The sequence below is a fragment of the Chiloscyllium plagiosum genome, chromosome 11 (assembly GCF_004010195.1).
Source record: "Chiloscyllium plagiosum isolate BGI_BamShark_2017 chromosome 11, ASM401019v2, whole genome shotgun sequence".
Classification (NCBI taxonomy): domain Eukaryota; kingdom Metazoa; phylum Chordata; class Chondrichthyes; order Orectolobiformes; family Hemiscylliidae; genus Chiloscyllium; species Chiloscyllium plagiosum.
The window spans coordinates 1,469,543-1,490,216 of NC_057720.1; the positions used below are offsets into that span (position 1 = coordinate 1,469,543).

The window sequence follows — 20,674 nt, forward strand, 5'->3', positions numbered from 1 at the left end:
CTCTAATTCTAACACTTGGCCTGGTTCATTATCCAGAACCAAATCCAGTATGGCCTCACCTCTTGTTGGCCTATCTACATATTGTGTCAGGAAACCCTCCTGCACACATTGGACAAACACTGACCCATCTAACGAACTTGAGCTATAGCTTTCCCAATCAATATCAGGAAAGTTAAAGTCCCCCATAACAACCACCCTATTACTTTCACTCTTCTCCTGAATCATCCTCGCCATCCTTTCTTCTACGTTTCTAGGACTATTAGGAGGCCTGTAAAAAAACTCCTATCAGGGTGACCTCACCTTTCCTATTCCTAACCTCAGCCCAAACTACCTCAGATGGCGAGTCTTCATCCATCATCCTTTCCACAGCTGTAATACTAAGTCCCCATCCACCGTCCTCTCCACCACTGTAATACTATCTTTGACAAGCAATGCCAAACCTCCCCCTCTTTTACCCCCACCTCTGACCCTACTAAAACATTTAAACCCTGGAACCTGCAACAGCCAATCCTGTCCCTGTTCTACCCATGTCTCCGTAATAGCCACAACATCGAAGTCCCAGGTACCAATGATAGCTCGCAAAAAAGAAAGATATGTCATTTAGCTACAGTTACAACATTTAAGAGACATTTGGATAGCTATATGGCTAGGAAAGGTTTAAAAGGATATGGACCAAGACCAGGCAAATTGGGAGGCAATGGCCTAGTGGTATTATCGCTGGACTGTTAATCCAGATCCCCAGGTAATGTTCTGGGGACCCAGGTTCGAATGCCCCCACAGCAGATGATGGAATTTGAATTCAATAACAAATGTGGAGTTAAGAGTCTAATGATGATCATGAATCCATTGTCGATTATTGTAAAAACCCATCTGGTTCACTAATGTCCTTCAGGGAAGGAAACTGCCATCCTTACCTAGTCTAGCCTATATGTGACTCCAGATCCACAGCAATGTGGTTGACTCTCAACTTCCCCTTGGGCAGTTCGGGATGGGCAATAAATGCTGGCCTACACAGTGATGCCCTCATCTTGTGAATGAATTTTAAAAAGTGGAATTAATTTAGTTTGGGAAATTTGGTCAACATGTATGAGTTGGACTAAAGGATCTGTTTCCATCTTTATGACTCTGTGGGGTCTTTTAAATCATTTGCATTGCATTCTTGTAGGAAGTGTGACAGCTAATGCACACCCAACAATATCCCACAAACATCACTAAGGTAGTGTCCAAATGATGTGATTTTGTGACTTTAGTTATTGCCTTGGACATTAGGGCGAACTCCTTTGTTCTTCAAGATATTGCCATTGGTATCTTTCATGCTGCATTGGCAGAAGACCGTATGTTGATTCAATGTCCCATCGGAAGGATGAACGCTCCATCAGTGCGACACTGAGTTTTGAACTGAAATGTCTGCAGTGGGACTTGACCTGCAACGTTCTGTCTCTGAGACCTTGCTACCCACTGAGCCACAGCTTAACCCATTTGAGTTTTCATTACTTACTTTCTTTAAAGCACTGGATTCTGGCTTGTGAATTTAATCAAACTGACTTATAATTTTGTGCAATGATCTTTCTCTCTTTCTCTCTCTCTCTTTCTTTCTCTCTTTCTCTGTCTCTTCCTCTCTGTCTCTCTTTCTTTCTGTCTCTCTTTCTTTAGTCTACACGACGTGCAGATGCCTGACCCAAATAAAATAAACCAACTGTTTCTGCTGGATGAACTTGTGCAAGTTGTCCAGACATTCATTAAAATTATTTTAGAACCACAGAGTTGTACAGGAGAGGGGACTATTCAGTCTGTTCTATCTGTGCCAGTTCTTTGAAAGAATATCCAGTATAGTCCCAAAACCATGTAAATTGTTCCTTATGAATAATGCTTTCTAAAAGCTCTGTGATCCCACCAATCTGGGTTTCATTTTCTTCATTCTTTTTTGGGGTGTAGGTATCACTGGCAGGGCAAGTATTTGTCTCTTGTTTCCCTTTTACAATCAAGGTTCTTACTTAGCCTGTTCATAGGGCAATTAGATGCCTTTGCAACAGCACTCAGTGATTGCATGCACCCCCTGCATATGTTCAAGAAGGCAAAGTACTCATCACCTGAGGGCAGTTAGAGATGAGCAATAAATTCTGGCCCAACCAGTGATGTGCATGTCCCATGAACCAATTTAATTGGTGACCAGGAGAAAGTGAGGTCTGCAGATGCTGGAGATCAAAGTTGAAACTTTATTGCTGGAACAGCACAGCAGGTCAGGCAGCATCCAGGGAACAGGAGATTCGACGTTTCGGGCATAGGCCCTTCTTCAGGAAAGAGGAAGAAGGGCCTGTGCCCGAAACGTCGAATCTCCTGTTCCCTGGATGCTGCCTGACCTGCTGTGCTATTCCAGCAATAAAGTTTCAACAATAATTGGTGACCAGACCAAGTAAGGATGGCAGATTTTCCTCCCGAAAGTTGGGTGAACTAGTTGGATTTTTCCAACAACTTCTTGTTTACTTACCTTTCCTTCCTGTGATATTAGAGCATGAAAATTCCAAATTCAGTCGTGTCTTAACCAGTGTTTCCTGTAAACTGCATAGCAATCAGAATGTGCCATAGGAAAAAGAAGCAGGACAGATCCAGACACAATGTATATTTATCTTAAAGGGAATATACATCAACTTTTAAAGAGATTGCACACTGCAACAAGGTGGCAGATCACGGCAAACAGAAATTAGAGGACATATTGATTTTTATTTCACTCCAGGACATTAAAGTACCAAGCCACCTGACTTCCAAAAGTTTTAGTAATCAAATCAAAAAATTGGGGTGGTACAATTTAAACCTTTGATCTGCTGTCATAATTTTGTGTAGTTTTGGAGTTTTCCACCATCTCTATGCCTTCATATAGAGTATTTCAGTGCTCTTTATAGAATTGAAAGAGGCCATTTGGCTGTCGTACTATCACTAGCACTTTGAAAGAATTGTCCAATTTGTTGCACTCCCCACATCTTTCTCCATAGCCATTTAAAATTTTCTTTTGAGGATTTTTCCAATTCCCTTTTGAAAGTTATTAAATCTGCTCCCAGTGCCCTTTCAGGCACTGCTGTCCAGATCTCACTTTCAAAACAAAGTCTCCCCACTTGATAACTGTCAAAAGAAATTAAATCTGTGGTGTTTAATTATCAGTACTCTTACCAGTAGAAACAGTTTCTCTTTTGTTTAGTCTTATTAAGCTGTCTCTTCATTTTGATTCTTGTATGAATTTTAGGTTTTGTGCTGGTCTCGAAGCTGCTCTAAGTGCTCCAGTGACTTCTGAACAACTGGATGAAAAGGTGAACATAGCTGCCAGTGTGTACACTCGCAGAAGGAGGCAGAGAGCTACCAAGAAAGAACGAGGAAATGGCGGAGCAACAGCCCATAGTGATGGCGAGAGTGACCTCGCATTTCTGATGGGCAACACCTGATCACGACATTTTAATCCTCAGAATGAAATTGAAGAAAACTGCAGCCCTTGCGCACAGTTGGAGAGCCTGAAGGGCTCAACTGATATCTCTGAAAATCATCTTTCCACCAACAATTGGGATAATTTAATCAGAGGTCTTTTTTTCCCCAGTTGTATGGGTCTTTTTTTTTTCAGACTTTTTTTTTGGTGAACTAAATTTTATCCTTCTTCATTTAAAAACAAAATGAAGATTTTAAGTAACATTAACCAGGTAAGACTGTGACACTTCAGGTCACGTTAGTTGAAAATTTCTTCAAATGTTCACTTAGTGAAGGCAACATAAGACAAAGGTGTTTAAATAATGTGTCTCAGATGATCCATGTTATATTTAATTTAAATACTTGCAAGAGGAAAACATTTGCAGGGCTGTGAGAAAAGGGATGGAGTGTAGGATTGATTAGCTCTTCATGAGTTAACACATGCATGATGGGGTGAATGGCTTCTACTACATTTGTGAATAATATGAGAGAGTGCAGAAATAAGTGTATTTGATTGACTTTGCACATGCATTCCCAGCAATACAAGTGCAATTAATGTTGGCTGTACAGTAAGACACTGACAATTCCCATTGTAGTTTTTATATGGTAAAACCTCACTAGATGCTTAGTGTCAACAAATAAAATCTGGTGCCATATTTCTAGGAGTCATTAAAAGGTGACCAAAGCCTGGCTAAAGAGTTAGGATTTAAGAAATGTCTTAGAGATAAAGAAATTCAGGGAAGGAATCCCATAATTTGGAGCCAGGTATCCAAAGGTACAATGAATAAAGGTTAAAGAACGACATGCTATTTTATGGAATACACACAACACTGCTTCCTAAATCACTGCATCTCCAGTCCAACAAGGAAGGAAGCATTGCTTGATTAAGTTCTGCAATGTAAATGGAGCGAATAGCTAATAGAAAGTAAAAGAAAATTGGGGAATGGTGACTGCAACACAGTTGGGTTCATTATAGGAAAATGGGATGGAGAGGTAATTAAGCAGGACAACTCCGTAACAGGTGATTAATCCTCTCCTGGGAAATGGGTAAACAGTACACAGACTCAGAGATCAAAATGGGTGAGGGGTAACAAAACAAATCTGGTACCATGGATAAATTGAGTATGAAACTTAAAAGGGAAGCATGTGTTCCCTTAAAACTCCCGATATTGAGATTAACAGAAAGCTAGGAAGGACTAACTTTTGCATTGCACCCTTCGCAATTGTCGGCTGCTCCGAAAGCTGCCTAGCCAATGAAATAGATTCTGTTGGTGATTTATCTTAAACTTGGCTTGGCTGGAGAGGCAGGTGTGACTTCTCAGGTCTGCCACAGTGTAAGAGCGGAGCAAAAGGCCTGAGGATTGTTAAACCGTAGCTCTGGTTTGAATTATAAGCCACAGTTGCTTTTTTGTTTATGACGCTGATGACGTTTTTGTACTTTTCTTTTTTTGTGAAGCATGCTGGATATTTGATGGTTCACTAAAATTCAACAAGACAGTCGCCTTCTTCCTATTCCAATTATGAGGGTAATTGGGCATTTAGTGTCGGAAATAGCAGTCCATGGATACAATTCAGCTGCAGAATTCCAAAAAGAAATACTGAGCTTACTGTTTGTATACAAATCATGACTGGTGGCTACTTAGTTCTGTTATGATGTATAAACTTAACCTTGGCTTCTGTGCACTAAAACTGCTTTTGTTGCAAAATTTTTATTTTTAATCAAAATACTACTGTTAACATAATTATCATTTTTGGGCTGTACCTGAATTTAGTTTCTCCTCTCTTATCCTTTTTTTATTTTTTGATGTACGAAGGGGTGAGGGTCTTCAATGAATATAGAGGCTGGAGAAGTTGGGCAAAGAAGGTTAAAGAGGACTTAATCAAACTGTTCAAAATTGTGAAGTGAATTTGATAGAGTAAGGAAGGTGAAACTGTTTCCAGTGGCAGGAGGGTCAGCGATAAGACAGATGCAAATCTGAGGGAGATAGCAAAAGAAAAACTGTCTGGGAGGGAATGAGGTATTTTTTAAAAATACAGTGAGTTGCTGTGATCTGTAATGCACTGCCTGAACTGGCAATGGAAGCAAATTCAATAGTTTCAGAAGGGAATTAGATCTGTACTTCAAATATTTGCAGGGCCACGGCAAAAGAGTGGGGAAATAAAATTATTTGGAATGCTCGCTCAACAAGCGAGCACAGACCCAATGGGCCATAAGGTCCTCTTTGTAACGTGTGATTCCATAATTGATCAGGAGATATGTGTTACTTGATAAGGCTGACATTTTACTGTCACACAGTTTTCCTGAAGGCAGGAGTGGATTGGCTTCGTACAAACTGGATTGCTACACTCTGCTTTGTTCGGCCCTTTCACAGAGAAGGAGCATTAGATTGTGTTGATATGGGTCTGCAGCAACAAAGGAAGACCGGGTAAGGACAACAGGTTCCTTTCTCAACAGGACTTTTTTTTTTAACCAAGTTGACCTTTTATGACAATACAGTAGCCTTGCAGTCATTTTTACTGGAAGCAGCTTTATATTTTCAATATTTAAACTGAATTTAAATTATCCATGTAATTTAAATAGGTATTCCTGGATTATTAATCCTGGTGCCCATTTAGCCACTAAATAACTTTAAACACAGAATGGTGTTGTGTACATTTTTTAATAAAGGTTTAAACAATTCTTTTCTGCAGTCTGATCTACTTCTTACATTTCCTGAAAAAGCACTACAGCAGCTGAGTAAGATTGACTGCATTTCCCAATAGGAAATAGTGTTAGATTTTTGTAGACTTCTCTATCAAGCCAGTAGATGGTGTGACTCTGTAACAGTCTCTCACTACTGGCTAGTACTTGATTCTGAAGCAGTGGGTGATGGTTTAGCAAAAATCTCCAACCTCCAATTAAATATGGAAGATGGCAGATTGAAGCTATTGTTTTCAGTCCCTGCTCCAAACCAAATTTCTACTACCTGTGATCCAATTCCTCCCTATCAACAGTCTGCATCTGTTCACAAATTTAGTGTCAGGTGAGTTTCCAACCTCATTTTCATGCCATTGTTAAGACCATACAGTATATCAGGAGGCAATCTCCACACATTGGCGATTAAACACCTTAAATATAAATATTTATTGGTTATAAAAACCCATTTGTATCACTAATACCCTTCAGGGAAGGAAATCTGTTATCCTTATCTGGTCTGATCTGCACATGACTCCAGACTCTCAATGTGGTTGACTGTTGAACAGCTGTCCGGGTAATTCAGAATGGGTAATAAGTGCTGGCCTAGCTAGCAATACCTGCATCATATGAAGGAAAAAGAAAATAAAAAGCTTTAAGGATTTAAACTTGTGAAAATGAATATTGACACAGAATAACAACTACATGAAGATGTCTATCAAGCAAAGTCACTGAGAACCATGACCTAAAATACACTTGTCAGTGGGAGCTCATATACACACCTGTTGAGAACTGTTGACATCGAGTTGGCAAGGAGCCATGAGGATGAGGGGGCCATGTGATGTGGCCTGAGAACTATAAGGGACAGGTGGGCAGGGTGTTTTTTTCTTTCTTGCTTATAGGCTGTGGGTGAATGAGCCTAGAGAAGGTAGTGGTAAGCTGCCCTCTTCAACTACTGCAGTCCATGTGCTGTGGGTTAACCCACAATGCCATTAGGGAGGGCATTCCAAGTTTTTGACGCAGTGACACTGAAGGAATGGCAGTGTATTTCCAAGTCAAAATGGTGAGTTGTTTGACTACAAGGAGATTTGGTGCACTCTGAAAGGAGCTATAGAAATCCAAATCTACTTCAAAGAGTGAAAGGGAAGAACAATAGATTGTGATATTCAGCAGTGGATTATAGTTTTGTTTTACCAAAAAGTCCCACCGAGGGTAACTGGGAAACCCATGATTTGGGGATGACAAGCAGTAGAAGACACAAGGTGTGGAGGAGGGTTGGAAATTGACTTTACAAATCCATTTCAGATGCAATTGTGATTATAGTTTTCCGTCATGGCTAAGTTATAACATTTAAGTCATTGGAGTGTGGTTAATATTGTAGAATTCTTTAACAAGACCAGAGAGGTAATGTAACACTAATAAATTATTTTCTTTCCACATCAATGTCTGATACTTCATAAAAAACACATGTCAGCCAAGATTCCCTTCAAGCAATGTGCTGAAACATGTCACCCCTTGAAAATTATGTAAAAGACTATACAATATGTATTAATATTGGGGGTTGGGGAGAGAAAATTATGGCTTTTACATGTAACAAAATCTTCACTGGGTGGTGAAAATGCTCGCTGTTTGACCTTGAACACACTTGCAATAAATGGCCAGAGGACAATTGCAATGAATGAAAATCCAAACCATTAAATTATTTTGTTTAAATAAAAAGGTGGACATGGTAGAAACACAGAGATTTTCTTTAAAAAACATCATTAGCAATATCATTTTTTAAAAATCAAGATATGAATATAATAAGCACATACTTCTATATTCCTTATGGGGCTCTGAACACTGCTGCCTGGTCCAGTATTTATCTCCCATCCCTAACTGGCCTGGAAAAATGAGCAGTCTTTTTTAACTGTTGTAACCTCTTTGGTAGAGGGGCACCCACAGTCCAGTTAGAGAGGGAGCTCCAAGATTAGGAGCTCGTAACAATGAAGGATTGACAATATATTTCCAAATCAAAATGTGTATTCTTGTTCTTTTGAACATAAAGAACATACAAACTAGGAGCAGGAGTAAGCCGCCTGGTCCTTTGAGCTTGCTCTGCCATTCAATAAAATCATGGCAGATCTCTTCGTGGACTCAAATCCACTTAACTGCATGCTCACCGTATCCCTGTATTCCTTTATTGTTCAAAAAAATCTATCTTAGTTTGAGGACTTGTCTACTGAGGTAGTATGGGCTGAGATGAGAAACAGGAAAGGAGTTTTCTACAGACCTCCGAATAGTTCCAGAGATGTAGAGGAAAGGATAGCAAAGATGATTCTTGATAGGAGCGAGAGTGACTGAGTAGTTGTTATGGGGGACTTTAACTTTCCAAATATTGACTAGTAGTACTATAGTTTGAGTATTTTAGATGGGTCAGTTTTTATCCACTGCAGGATGGTTTCCTGACACAGTATGTAGACAGACCAACAAGGGGCGAGGCCACATTGGATTTGATACTGGGTAATGAACCCGGCCAGGTGTTAGATTTGGAGGGAGGTAAGCACTTAGTTAATAGTGACCACAATTCAGTTATGTTTAGTGATGGGAAAGTTTAGGTATATACCGCAGGTCAAGAGTTATAGCTGAGGGAAAGGCAATTATGTGCAGCACGATGGCTTAGTGTTTAACACTGCTGCCTCACAGCACCAGGGTCCCAGGTTCGATTCCAGCCTTGGGCGATTGTCTGTGTGGAGTTTGCACATTCTTCCCTTGTCTGCATGGGTTTGTTCCGGGTGCTCCGGTTTCCTCCCACTGTCCAAAGATGTGCAGGTTAGGTGATTTGGCCATGCTAAATTGCCCGTAGTGTTAGGTGCATTAGTCAGAGGGAATGGGTCTGGGTGGGTCTCGGAGGGTCGGTATGGACTAGTTGGGTCGAAGGGCCTGTTTTCACACTGTAGGGAATCTAATGTAAATCTAATCTAGGCTAATAATGTAACTAGGCAAGATTTTGGATTTGTGGGATTGGGAAGGGAACTGCAGGGGATGGGCACAATTGAAATGTGGAGCTTATACGAGGAACATAGAACATAGAAGAATACAGCGCAGTACAGGCCCTTTGGCCCTCGATGTTGCGCCGATCCAAGCCCACCTAACCTATACTAACCCACTATCCTCCATATACCTATCCAATGCCCGCTTAAATGCCCATAAAGAGGGAGAGTCCACCACTGCTACTGGCAGGGCATTCCATGAACTTACGACTCGCTGAGTGAAGAACCTACCCCTAACTTCAGTCCTATATCTACCCCCCCTTAATTTAAAGCTATGCCCCCTTGTAATACCCGACTCCATACGCGGGAAAAGGTTCAACTGTCAACCCTATCTAACCCCCTAATCATCTTGTACACCTCAATCAAGTCACCCCTAAACCTTCTTTTCTCCAATGAAAACAGCCCCAAGTGCCTCAGCCTTTCCTCATACGATCTTCCTACCATACCAGGCAACATCCTGGTAAACCTCCTCTGCACCCGTTCCAGTGCCTCCACATCCTTCCTATAGTATGGCAACCAAAACTGCACACAATACTCCAGAGTCTTATACAACTGCAACATGACCTAAGGGCTCCGGAACTCAATTCCTCTACCAATAAAAGCCAGTACGCCATATGCCGCCTTCACCGCACTATTTACCTGGGTGGCAACTTTCAAAGATCTGTGTACATGGACACCAAGATCCCTCTGCTCATCCACACTACCAAGTATCCGACCATTAGCCCAGTACCCCATCTTATTGTTATTCTTCCCAAAGTGAATCACCTCACACTTAGCTACATTAAACTCCATTTGCCACCTTTCTGCCCAGCTCTGCAGCCTCTCTATATCCTGCTGTAACCTGCCACATCCTTCCTCACTGTCAACAACTCCTCCGACTTTCGTATCATCCGCAAACTTGCTCACCCAACCTTCTAACCCCTCTTCCAGGTCATTTATAAAAATGACAAACAGCAATGGTCCCAAAACAGATCCTTGCGGAACACCGCTAGTGACGGCACTCCATGAAGAAACTTTGCCATCAACTACTACCCTCTGTCTTCTTCCATCCAGCCAATTCCTAATCCAAACCTCCAACCCACCCTCAATGCCATATCTCCGTATTTTCTGCAGTAGCCTACCATGGGGAACCTTATCAAACGCCTTACTAAAATCCATATATACCACATCTACCGCTTTCCCCAAGTGTTTTTGACTTGGGTTTACAAGGGTTTATCATTGAAGGTGACACTTCTAAATTAAATACAAATAAATGTCATACATCTCATATTATCTCATGGTTGTGGTGAATTGATTTAAGATTTTAAGGAATAGCTTTTTACAAATTAAAACAGGAAAACCAGAGTTTGGAACACAAGTATAAGTTGTCTTGAGTTGCTGGGGAGTACAGTGGCTGTAATCTGCCAATTGTGTTGATGTTCAGTGTTTTGGAAGCACTCTGATTTATTCCGTGTTGAAGATTGGGGTAACTGCATCTAGAGGTGACAACGTTTCAGCTGTCACAAATATATAGTCTGGGAATGATGATCAGTCACTTTGGAAATACCATGATCTGATAGAGATCCTGGTATGTACTGCACATTTAAATCGCCATTGTGGTATTTGATGAATTAAACTTTCCTGATCACAGATTAACAATCCAGACATGAGGGTACAGATCCTAAAGGATTTTGTGAAGCAGCATTTCCCAGCCACACCTCTCCTCGACTATGCGCTAGAAGTGGAGAAGATTACTACCTCCAAGGTATGGAACCTACACAGGAACCTGAAAACTGGTCAGCAAATAACCTATCTTCCACAGACTTCAGTTCTATCGGGGATTGAGTGATGAATATTAATTCAGCTGTAGAAATTTCAAAACTGATTTTGGTAACTCTGATCAAGGCCTTCAGAGTTTTGGTAGGGAAGGAAGCAGCGCCTTCATTGGAATTACCTGGAACAATCCTTTCAGAATAGCTCAAATTTTATTTTAGACTTTGATTAACTTCAGTTTGAGTAGCTTTGTGCTGTACACTGTGGAATGTGCTTCATTGTCAGATGGCAAGTTGGTTAAATGCAGAATCTGGGCAAGCAGTCACTGAGCTGCATTTTGAGGAATGGTCACTGGACCCAAAAAATTGATTCTATTTTCTCTTCACAGATGCTGCAGAACCTGTTGATCTTTTCCAGCAACTTCTGATTTTCTGACTTACAGCATCTGCAGTACTTTCCGTTTTTTGTCACTGAATTAGCTTGTTTCCAAATTATTTGCCAACAGCATATCAATAAAATGTGGTTCTCTTTTTAAAGGAAAACTTTTCCTTAAGCAAAATCTGCAGCACAAAATGTGGTTGGATGAGCTTTCACGAGACATGCTTACGTTTTATTTTTAATAATGCAAATTCTGAAGAATTAACCATTTCTGAATTGTTGCAGTTATTAAAATCTTGCCCCATCTGTTTTTATTATTGATGTATAAATATTGTTTGAGAATTGAATGGTTACATTTTTTTTCTTTCAGAAACCAAATCTTATCCTGAATGTTGACGGTTTTATTGGTGTTGCCATGGTTGACTTGCTAAGAAACTGTGGTGCATTTACAAGGTATGTTCTCTCGGTGTAGGAAAAGTTGCACATTTTGATGTGGAACTATCTGAGGCTGTTATTGAATTCAGTGACAGAAAAAGTATTTCTATAACATTTCACAACCTTTGGGTGCTTCATAGCAATTTTTATTCAATTGAGTATAATCGCAGTTGTTGGAGTTGTAAAGCAGTGAAATGATCCCTTGTCCATCGAGAGTACAAGTGCAGCCACAGGATGCACTGTCCCTGAGCTCATATGGGCAACTTCCTTGTTTCCAGTTTCACTGCTTTCTAAGTTGAATTGTAGAATCCTTAGTGTGGAAGCAGGCCATTTGGCCTATCAAGTCCATACTGGCCATCCAAAGAGATTCCTATTCAGAACACCACCCAACTCTATCACTGTAACCCTGCATTTCCCATGGCCAATCCACCAAGCCTGCACATTTTTGGACATGGGGAGAATGTGCAAACTCTCACAGTCACCCGACAGTGAAAGGCCTGTTCCAGTACTGTGCAGTTCTGTGTTGTAACCTGAGCAGGAGTAGGCAATTCAGCACCTTAAACCTGCGCTACTGTTTAATAGGATTATGTCTGATTGCACCTACATCTTCCTGCTCACTATGCATAATCCTTCAAATCATTAATGATTAAAAGTCCATCTATCTCCTCCTGAAGGTTCAATATCTGATAACTGCTGCACTCTGGGGTAGTTGAGGACTTTTTTCATTGGTTGAGAGCGATAATAAGGGGTGGAAGTTGCATAACAGATTTCAAAGCAAAAATAGATTTGTAATGTTCACTGGAATAAAGGGAAGATTCTAGAAGGAAATGCAATTACTTGCCATAGTTTTGTACTGTGCATTGCTGACAATTCTACATGAACAGCAAGTGCTGGCTCTATGCCAGTGTCTGAGTACAGAGTAGTTAATGTTGACCTATCTTTCTCAATTTGAAAGTAGTGCTAATTTGCCTAAATTTTGTACAGGGAGGAAGCTGATGAGTATGTGGAGATTGGTGCCCTGAATGGAATCTTTGTGCTTGGACGAAGTATGGGCTTTATTGGTAAGTTCATTATTAGTTTCCTTTTAGATGATAAACGTGAGTCTCTCTCGTTCCCACAAAACCGCCTATCTGTGCCCCTAACTATCGAGTCCCCAATTACTACTGCTCTGCTCTTCTTCACCCTTCCCTTCTGAGTAACGGGGACAGGCTCCGTGCCAGAGACCTGAGCCCCGTTACTTACCCCTGGTAAGTCATCCCCCCCACAAGTATCCTCTCCTTCGCGCTTTTAAAGGGGGAAAAAACCTACCCAGGTAAGCTTACACTAACTGCTTCCGGGTCTCGGCTGCCCCTCTGGTCGTCGTCACTTCCTCCTGGTGCTCCCGCTCGTTCTGTGAAGAGAGAGTGAAAGAGAAAAAAAAACACCGCTGCCCGCTACCGGTAAGCACTTTTAAAACCAAACGGTCTTACCTTCGCTGCTGCTCGCACTGGAACTGACTGACCGCTTCGAAGGGTGAGTATAAATACTCACCGCTTTCCTTCCCGGCTGCCCCTCTGGTCGTCGTCACTTCCTCCTGGTGCTCCCACTCTTTCTGTGAAGAGAGAGTGAAAGAGAAAAAAAAACACCGCTGCCCGCTACCGGTAAGCACTTTTAAAACCAAACGGTCTTACCTTCGCTGCTGCTCGCACTGGAACTGGATAAGCATGTACCTGTCAGGCAGGGAGGAAGTTGTCGAGTGAGGGAGCTATGAAAAGTTGAATCTCTTGTCAAGAAGAAAAAAAGGCTTATGTTAAGATGAGACGTGAAAGCTACAAGTTGGCCAGGAAAGACCTAAAGAGAGATCTAAGAAGAGTCAGGAGGGGACATGAGAAGTTATTGGAAGGCCTTTTGGAAATCTAGGTACACCACTTCCACTTGGTCCCCATTGTCCATCTTCCTCATAATGTTTTCATAGAATTCCAAAAGATTTGGTAAACATGATCTGCCCTTCATAAACCAATGTTGGGTTTGCCCAATGGGAAAATTTTGATCAAGGTGCCTTGCTGTTTCTTCCTTGATAACAGACTCAAGCATCTTCCCCACTACAGAGGTCAAGCTAACCAGTCTATAATTCCCCATCTTTTGTCTACCTCCCTTTTTAAACCATGGCGTCACATTTGCTATTTTCCAATCTGCTGGGACTGCCCCAGAGTCCAGCGAATTTTAGAAAATTACTACCAGTGCACTTGAAGATGGATACAAAATACCTATGCAATGCCTCGGCCATTTCATCATATCTTGTAACTAAATACCCATTCTCATCCTCTAAAGGTCCAATGTTTACTTTAGCCACTCTTTTTCATTTTATATATTTATAGAAATGTTTGCTATCTGTCTTTATATTCTGTGTGAGTTTTTTTCTTACATTCTATCGTACTTTTCTTTATAGGTCTTTGTGGCTTTCTGTTGACCTTTAAAGTTTTCCCAATCTTCTTTAGCCACTTTAGAGATGGCGAGAGAAATAGCAAGTGCACTGATGAGAATTTTGGAAAATTACCTGGACTTGGGCAGTCACAGCAGATTGGATGGTAGTTGTGAATTTACAATGTGCAAATTACAAAGTTGGAGGAGCTGAGTGAGTTTTTGAGTGGATCTTGTACATGGTACACTCTGCTAGTGAGCGATGGATGATGGAGGGAGTGGATGAACAAAAGAGCAAAGAAAATTTACAGCCCAGGAATATGCCCTCCAAGCCTGAGCAAATCCAAATCCACTGTCTAAACCCGGGGCCCAATTCCAAAGCAATTGTATCCCTCTATTCCCCACGACTCATACATCTGTCCAGACGTATTTTAAATGAATCTACCTCTACTACCTCTGCCGGCAACACGTTCCAGGCCCCTACCACACTCTGTGTAAAGTACTTGCCGCATGTATCCCCCTTAAACTTTTTCACCTCGCGCCTTGAAAGCGTGACCTCTCGTTATTGAATCCTTCAGCCTGGGAAACAGCTTATCTCTATCTACCTCGTCTATACCCATCATGATTTTGTAAATCTCAATCAGGTCTACAAAAAGGAAACCCTCAGTCTCCTTTTTTCTAATGAAAACAATCCTAACCGACTCAACCTCTCTTCATAGCTAGCACCTTCCATACCAGGCAACAATCTTCTCTGCACCTCTCCAAAGTGTCCACATCCTTTCGGTAATGTGGCGACCAGAACTGTACACAGTATTCTAAATGCGGCTGAACCAACTTTGTGTACAATTTTAACATGATCTGCCAGCTCTTATACTCAATACCTTGTCCAATGAAGACAAGCATACCATATGCCTTCTTGACCACTCTATCCACCTGTGCAGCAACTTTCAGGATACAATGGACCTGAACTCCCAGATCTTCTGCATCTTCAACTTTTCCCAAGACTCTTCCGTTTACTGTATAATTCGCTCTAGATATAAATGGACTTCCCAAAGTGCATCACCTCACATTTGCCTGGATTGAACTCCATCTGCCACTTCTCCGCCCAACTCTCCAGTCTATCTATATCCTCCTGTATTCTTTGACAGTCCCCTATGCTTTCTGCTACTCTACCAATCTTTGTGTCATCTGCAAATTTGCTGATATACCAACAGTGCCCTCTTCCAGATCATTTATGTATATCACAAACAGCAGTGGCCCCAGCACTGACCCCTGTGGAACACCACTGGGAACCTTTCTCTATTTTGAGAAACTCCCTTCAACTACTACACTCTGTCTCCTGTTGCCCCTAAAGGAGCCTTCCACACCCATCAAAGTTTTACCTGCACATCCACTAATATCATATATTGTATCCGTTGCTCCCGATGCGGACTCCTCTACATTGGGGAGACTGGGCACCTCCTAGCATAGCGCTTTAGGGAACATCTCCGGGACACCTGCACCAATCAACCACATCGCCCTGTGGCCCAACATTTCAACTCCCCCTCCCACTCTACCGAGGACATGGAGGTCCTGGGCCTCCTTCACCACCACTCCCTCACCACCAGACGCCTGGAGGAAGAATGCCTCATCTTCCGCCTCGGAACACTTCAACCCCAGGGCACCAATGTGGATTTCAACAGTTTCCTCATTTCCCCTTCCCCCACTTATCTCTCCACGCTTCAGGCTCACTGCCTTTATTCCTGATGAAGGGCTTTTGCCCGAAACGTCAATTTCGATGCTGCCTGAACTGCTCTGCTCTTCCAGCACCACTAATCCAGAATCTGGTTTCTAGCATCTGCAGTCATTGTTTTTACCTAGTTCTTTATCCACCTCGCTACAACCCTGCACACCATGTGACTTCATTTTCACTTTTAGTTTACCATGGGGAACCTTATCAAATGCCTTACTAAATTTCATATATATGACACCTACAATCCCTCCTTCATCTTATCAACTTGGTCACTTCCTCAACTCTATTAAGTTGTTAAGAAACGATCTCACCCACACAAAACTATGTTGCCTATCACTGATAAGCCATTCTTTTCCAAATATAAATAGATTTTATCCCTCAGTACCTTCTCCAGCAACTTTCCCACCACTGGCATCAGGCTGTAGTTACCTGGAATATCTCTACTACCCTTGTACAGGGGGACAACATGAGTAACTGTCCAGTCCTCTGGCATTTCACCTGTGTTTGAGGATGCCACAAAGATATCTGTCAGGGCCCCAGCTATTTCCCCTCTCACCTCCCTCAGCAACTTGGGATAGATCCCATCCAGTCCTGGGGATTTGTCCACCTTAATAACCTCTAGCATACCCAACACATCTTTCCTACTTATGTCAACGTGATCCAGAGTAATCAAACTTCAATCTCTAATCTAATTTTTCATCATGTTCCTCTCCTCACTGAACACTGATGCAAAGTAATTATTCAGAATCTCGCCCTTTTTCTCAGGTTCGACACACAGCCTTCCTTCATTATCCTTTAGTGGACCAATTCTTTCTCTAGTTACCCACTTGCTTCTTATATAAGAATAAAAGGCTTTGGGGTTCTCCTTAATTCTGCTCGCTAAAGCTATTTCATGACCCCTCTTAGCCCGCTTGATTCCTCATTGGACTTGTCCTACTCTTCCAATATTCCTCCAGGGCCAGTTCTGTTCTTAGCTGCCTAGACCTAATGTATGCTTCCCTTTTTCTCTTGGCTAGTTGTACGATTTCCCCTGTCATCCATGGTTCACGAATTTTGCCCTTCCTATCCTTTGCTTTCAAAGGGACATGCCTATCCTGCACTGTCTTTAACCTATCTTTGAAAGCCTCCCACATATCAAATGTGGACTTCCCTTTCAAATAGCTGTATCCAATTCACATTTCCCAGCTCCTGCCTAATCTTGATATCATTGGCCTTGGTGCAGTTTAGTACTGTTCCCTTAGGACCACTCTCATCTTTGTCTATAAGTATTCTAAAACTTACAGAATTGTGGTCACTGTTTCCAAAGAAATCCCCCACCGCAACTTCTACCACCTGGCCTAGCTCATTCGCCAATACCAGGTCCAATATGGCCCCTTCCCTCGTCAAACTATTGACACACTGTGGATGTGGTGCCAATCGAGCAGTATGGTTTATCCTGGATGGTGTCAAGCTTCTTGAGTGTTTACTTAGATTAGATTACTTAGATTCCCTACACTGTGAAAACAGGCCCTTCGGCCCAACAAGTCCACACCGACCCTCCGAAGAGCAACCCATCCAGACCTATTGCCCACATTTACCCCTTCACCTGACAGTACAGGCAATTTAGCACGGCAAATTCACCTAACCTGCACATCTTTGGGCTATGGGAGGAAGCAGGAGCACCCGGAGGAAACCCACGCAATTTGCTAGATAGCAACTGTGCAAAAGACCTGGTGTTTTGGGCCTCATCAAGCCATTCATTAAAATAAGTGTTTTTGATGCCAAATATTTAACCAACCAGAATTTCCTCAATAAGTCATAAAGTATTTATGAACTGTAGCCACTGGTGTAATGTAGGCAAGGCAGATGCTAATTTGTGGAGAAAGCGAGGTCTGCAGATGCTGGAGATCAGAGATGGAAATGTGTTGCTTGAAAAGCGCAGCAGGTCAGGCAGCATCTAGGGAACAGGAGAATCGACGTTTCGGGCTAATGCCCGAAACGTCGATTCCTGAAGAAGGGCTAATGCCCGAAACGTCGATTCTCCTGTTCCCTAGATGCTGCCTGACCTGCTGCGCTTTTCCAGATGCTAATTTGTGCACAGCAAGCCCCATCACACAGCATCCTCATTCAAAACATCATTGGTATTGTGTCAATGATCGAGAGATGAATAGTAATGAGGTCACAGGGAAGAACTCCTGCTCTTTCTCTTGCAGTGGATCAAGCACTTCTGAGCACCTGATAGATGACCTGGAGTGTCAATTTAATATATCCATCTGAAAGCACGGAATCATCAGTACTGACCCTCTGACAGTGTGACATTCCCTCAGTACTGACAGTGCGACATTCCCTCAGCACTGACACTCTGACAGTGTTGTGTTCCGTCAGGGCTGACCCTCTGACAGTGTGGCACTCCCTCAGCACTGACCCTTCGACCATGTGGACTCCCTCAGCACTGACCCTTCGATCATGTGGCACTGGGGTGGTGATGGCCTAGTGGTATTATTGCTGGACTGTTTATCCAGATATCCTGAAATCTTTTTTTCTCGAGTTCGAATTCTACCATGGCAGATGGTGGAATTTGAATTCAATAAAAATCTAGAAATTAGTCTCATGATGACCAAGAATCCATTGTTAATTTTCAGAAAAAAAACCAACTGGTTCACAAATGTCCTTGAGGGAAGGAAACTGCCATCCTTACCTGGTCTGGCCTACATGTGACTCCAGGACCATAGCAATCTGGGCGACTCATAATTGTCCTCTGGGCAATTAGGGATGGGCTTCAAATGCTGACCCAAACAGCCCACGTCCAATGAGTGAATAAATTTTTTAAAACTCCCTCAGCACTGACCCTCCAATAGTGCGGCACTCCCTCAGCACTGACCCTCTGACAGTGCGGCACTCCCTCAGCACTGACCCTCCGATAGTGCGGCAAAATGCAGTGGTAACCACCTTAACCAATGACGTTGATATTCTCTTACCTTTGCTTTCAGGTTCGGTGAAGCTCAAATGTTTCTAATGAAATTTGAAAACTCTTCTCAGCAATACTGCAATCCTTTGTAAATCCACGTGGAACAATTCATCTATGACACATTTCTAAAGATTTGCTTGTTTTTTAGTTAATTGGAAATATCTCAACCCATTTTAAATGATAATCTATCAAAACCAATAGCTGCAGCCCTTCAATCTCTGCAAATTCAATCTACAACCCCAGCCACAAGCTCTCAGGTGTCAGAGCCTAGCATTCTCCATACCATTTCACTGTGTCGTTAGCGCCTTTTTTTAACCCTGGCCATCAAACATAGTTTCTCATTGGTCTCTGTCAAACACGTTCCCAATCGCTGATCATGAAGAGTTTCATCGACTAACAAATCATTTTTACAGCTGGGATCACTATTGGCCAGAAACTGAACTGGACTATCTGTACAAATACAATGACTACTACAGCAAGTCTTTCTACAGGTATATCAGGAATAAAAGAATGACGAGAGTAAGATTAGGGCCAATCAAAGACAGTAGTGGGAAGTTGTGCATGGAGTCAGAGGAGATAGGGGAAGTGCTAAATGAATACTTTTCGTCAGTATTCACACTAGAAAAAGACAATGTGGTTGAAGAGAATACTGAGATCCAAGCTACTAGATTGAATGGGATTACAGTGCATAAGGAGGCGATGTTAACAATTCTGGAAAGTGTAAAAACAGAAGTCCCCTGGGCTGGATGGGATTTATCCTAGGATTCTCTGGAAAGCCAGGGAGGAGATTGCCGAGCCTTTGGCTTTGACCTTTGACATCATTGTCTACAGGAATGCTGTGAGAAGACTGGAGAATAGCAAATATTGCCCCCTTGTTCAAAAAGGGGAGTAGAGACAACCCTGGTAACTATAGACCAGTGAGCCTTACTTCGGTTGTGGGTAAAATGTTGGAAAAGGTTTTAAGAGATAGATTTATAATCATCTAGAGCGGAATAAGTTGATTAGGGATAGTCAACACAGTTTTGTGAAGGATAGGTTGTATACCTCACGAAGGTAAAAACAATGACTGCAGATGCTGGAAACCAGATTCTGGATTAGTGGTCCTGGAAGAGCACAGCAGTTCAGGCAGCATCCAAAGAGCAGTGAAATTAACGTTTCGGGCAAAAGCCCTTCATCAGGAATATTCCTGATGAAGGGCTTTTGCCCGAAACGCGATTTCGTTGCTCCTGGATGCTGCCTGAACTGCTGTCCTCTTCCAGCACCACTAATCCAGAATCTGTATACCTCACGAACCTTATTGAGTTCATTGAGAAGGTGACCAAACAGGTGGATGAGGGTAAAGGGGTTGATGTGTATATAAGACTTCAGCGAGGCATTTGATAAGGTTCCTCGTGATAGGCTATTGCACAAAATACAGAGGCATGGGATTGAGGATGATTAAGCGGCTTGGATCAGAAATTGGCTAGCTGAAAGAAGACAGAGGGTGGTGGTTAATGGGAAATATTCATCCTGGAGCTCAGTTACTAGTGGTGTACTGCAAGGATCTGTTTTGAGTCCACTGCTGTTTGTCAGTTTTTTACATGACTTGGATGAGGGCTTGGAAGGATAAGTTAGTAAATTTGCAGATGATACTAAGATCAGCGGAGTTGTGGACAGTGCCGAAGGATGTTGTATGTTTCAGAGAGACATAGATAAGCTGCAGAGCTGGGCTGAGAGGTGGTCAATAGAGTTTTGTGTGGAAAGGTGTGAGGTGATGCTCCTTGGAAGGAGTAACAGGAATGCCTAGTACTGGGCTAATAGTAAGATTCTTGGTAATGTAGATGAGCGGAGAGATCTCGGTGACCATGTACATAGATTCTCAAAAGTTGCCATCC

General features: G+C 42.2%; 2 protein-coding genes across 5 annotated transcripts in view; both read left to right on the forward strand.

Annotated features, from left to right (window-relative positions):
- The window catches only part of tyw3 (tRNA-yW synthesizing protein 3 homolog (S. cerevisiae)), a 33,936-nt gene extending 26,375 nt beyond the window's left edge, over window positions 1–7,561 (forward strand). For all 4 annotated transcript variants that reach the window (XM_043698554.1, XM_043698556.1, XM_043698553.1 and 1 more), the window contains one exon: window positions 3,239–7,561. In XM_043698554.1, the coding sequence (XP_043554489.1) occupies window positions 3,239–3,434 (196 nt within the window). In that variant the 3' untranslated portion in view covers window positions 3,435–7,561. The remainder of the gene's footprint in view (window positions 1–3,238) is intronic.
- A 3,226-nt stretch (window positions 7,562–10,787) lies between these two features.
- On the forward strand, window positions 10,788–14,292 carry LOC122554688 (ATP-citrate synthase-like). The gene is made up of 4 exons (XM_043700065.1): window positions 10,788–10,900; window positions 11,657–11,739; window positions 12,706–12,818; window positions 14,150–14,292. Exons 1-4 carry the CDS (start codon window positions 10,802–10,804, stop codon window positions 14,290–14,292), a joined length of 438 nt encoding a protein of 145 aa, XP_043556000.1. The 5' UTR covers window positions 10,788–10,801.
- Window positions 14,293–20,674: the final 6,382 nt, after the last annotated feature.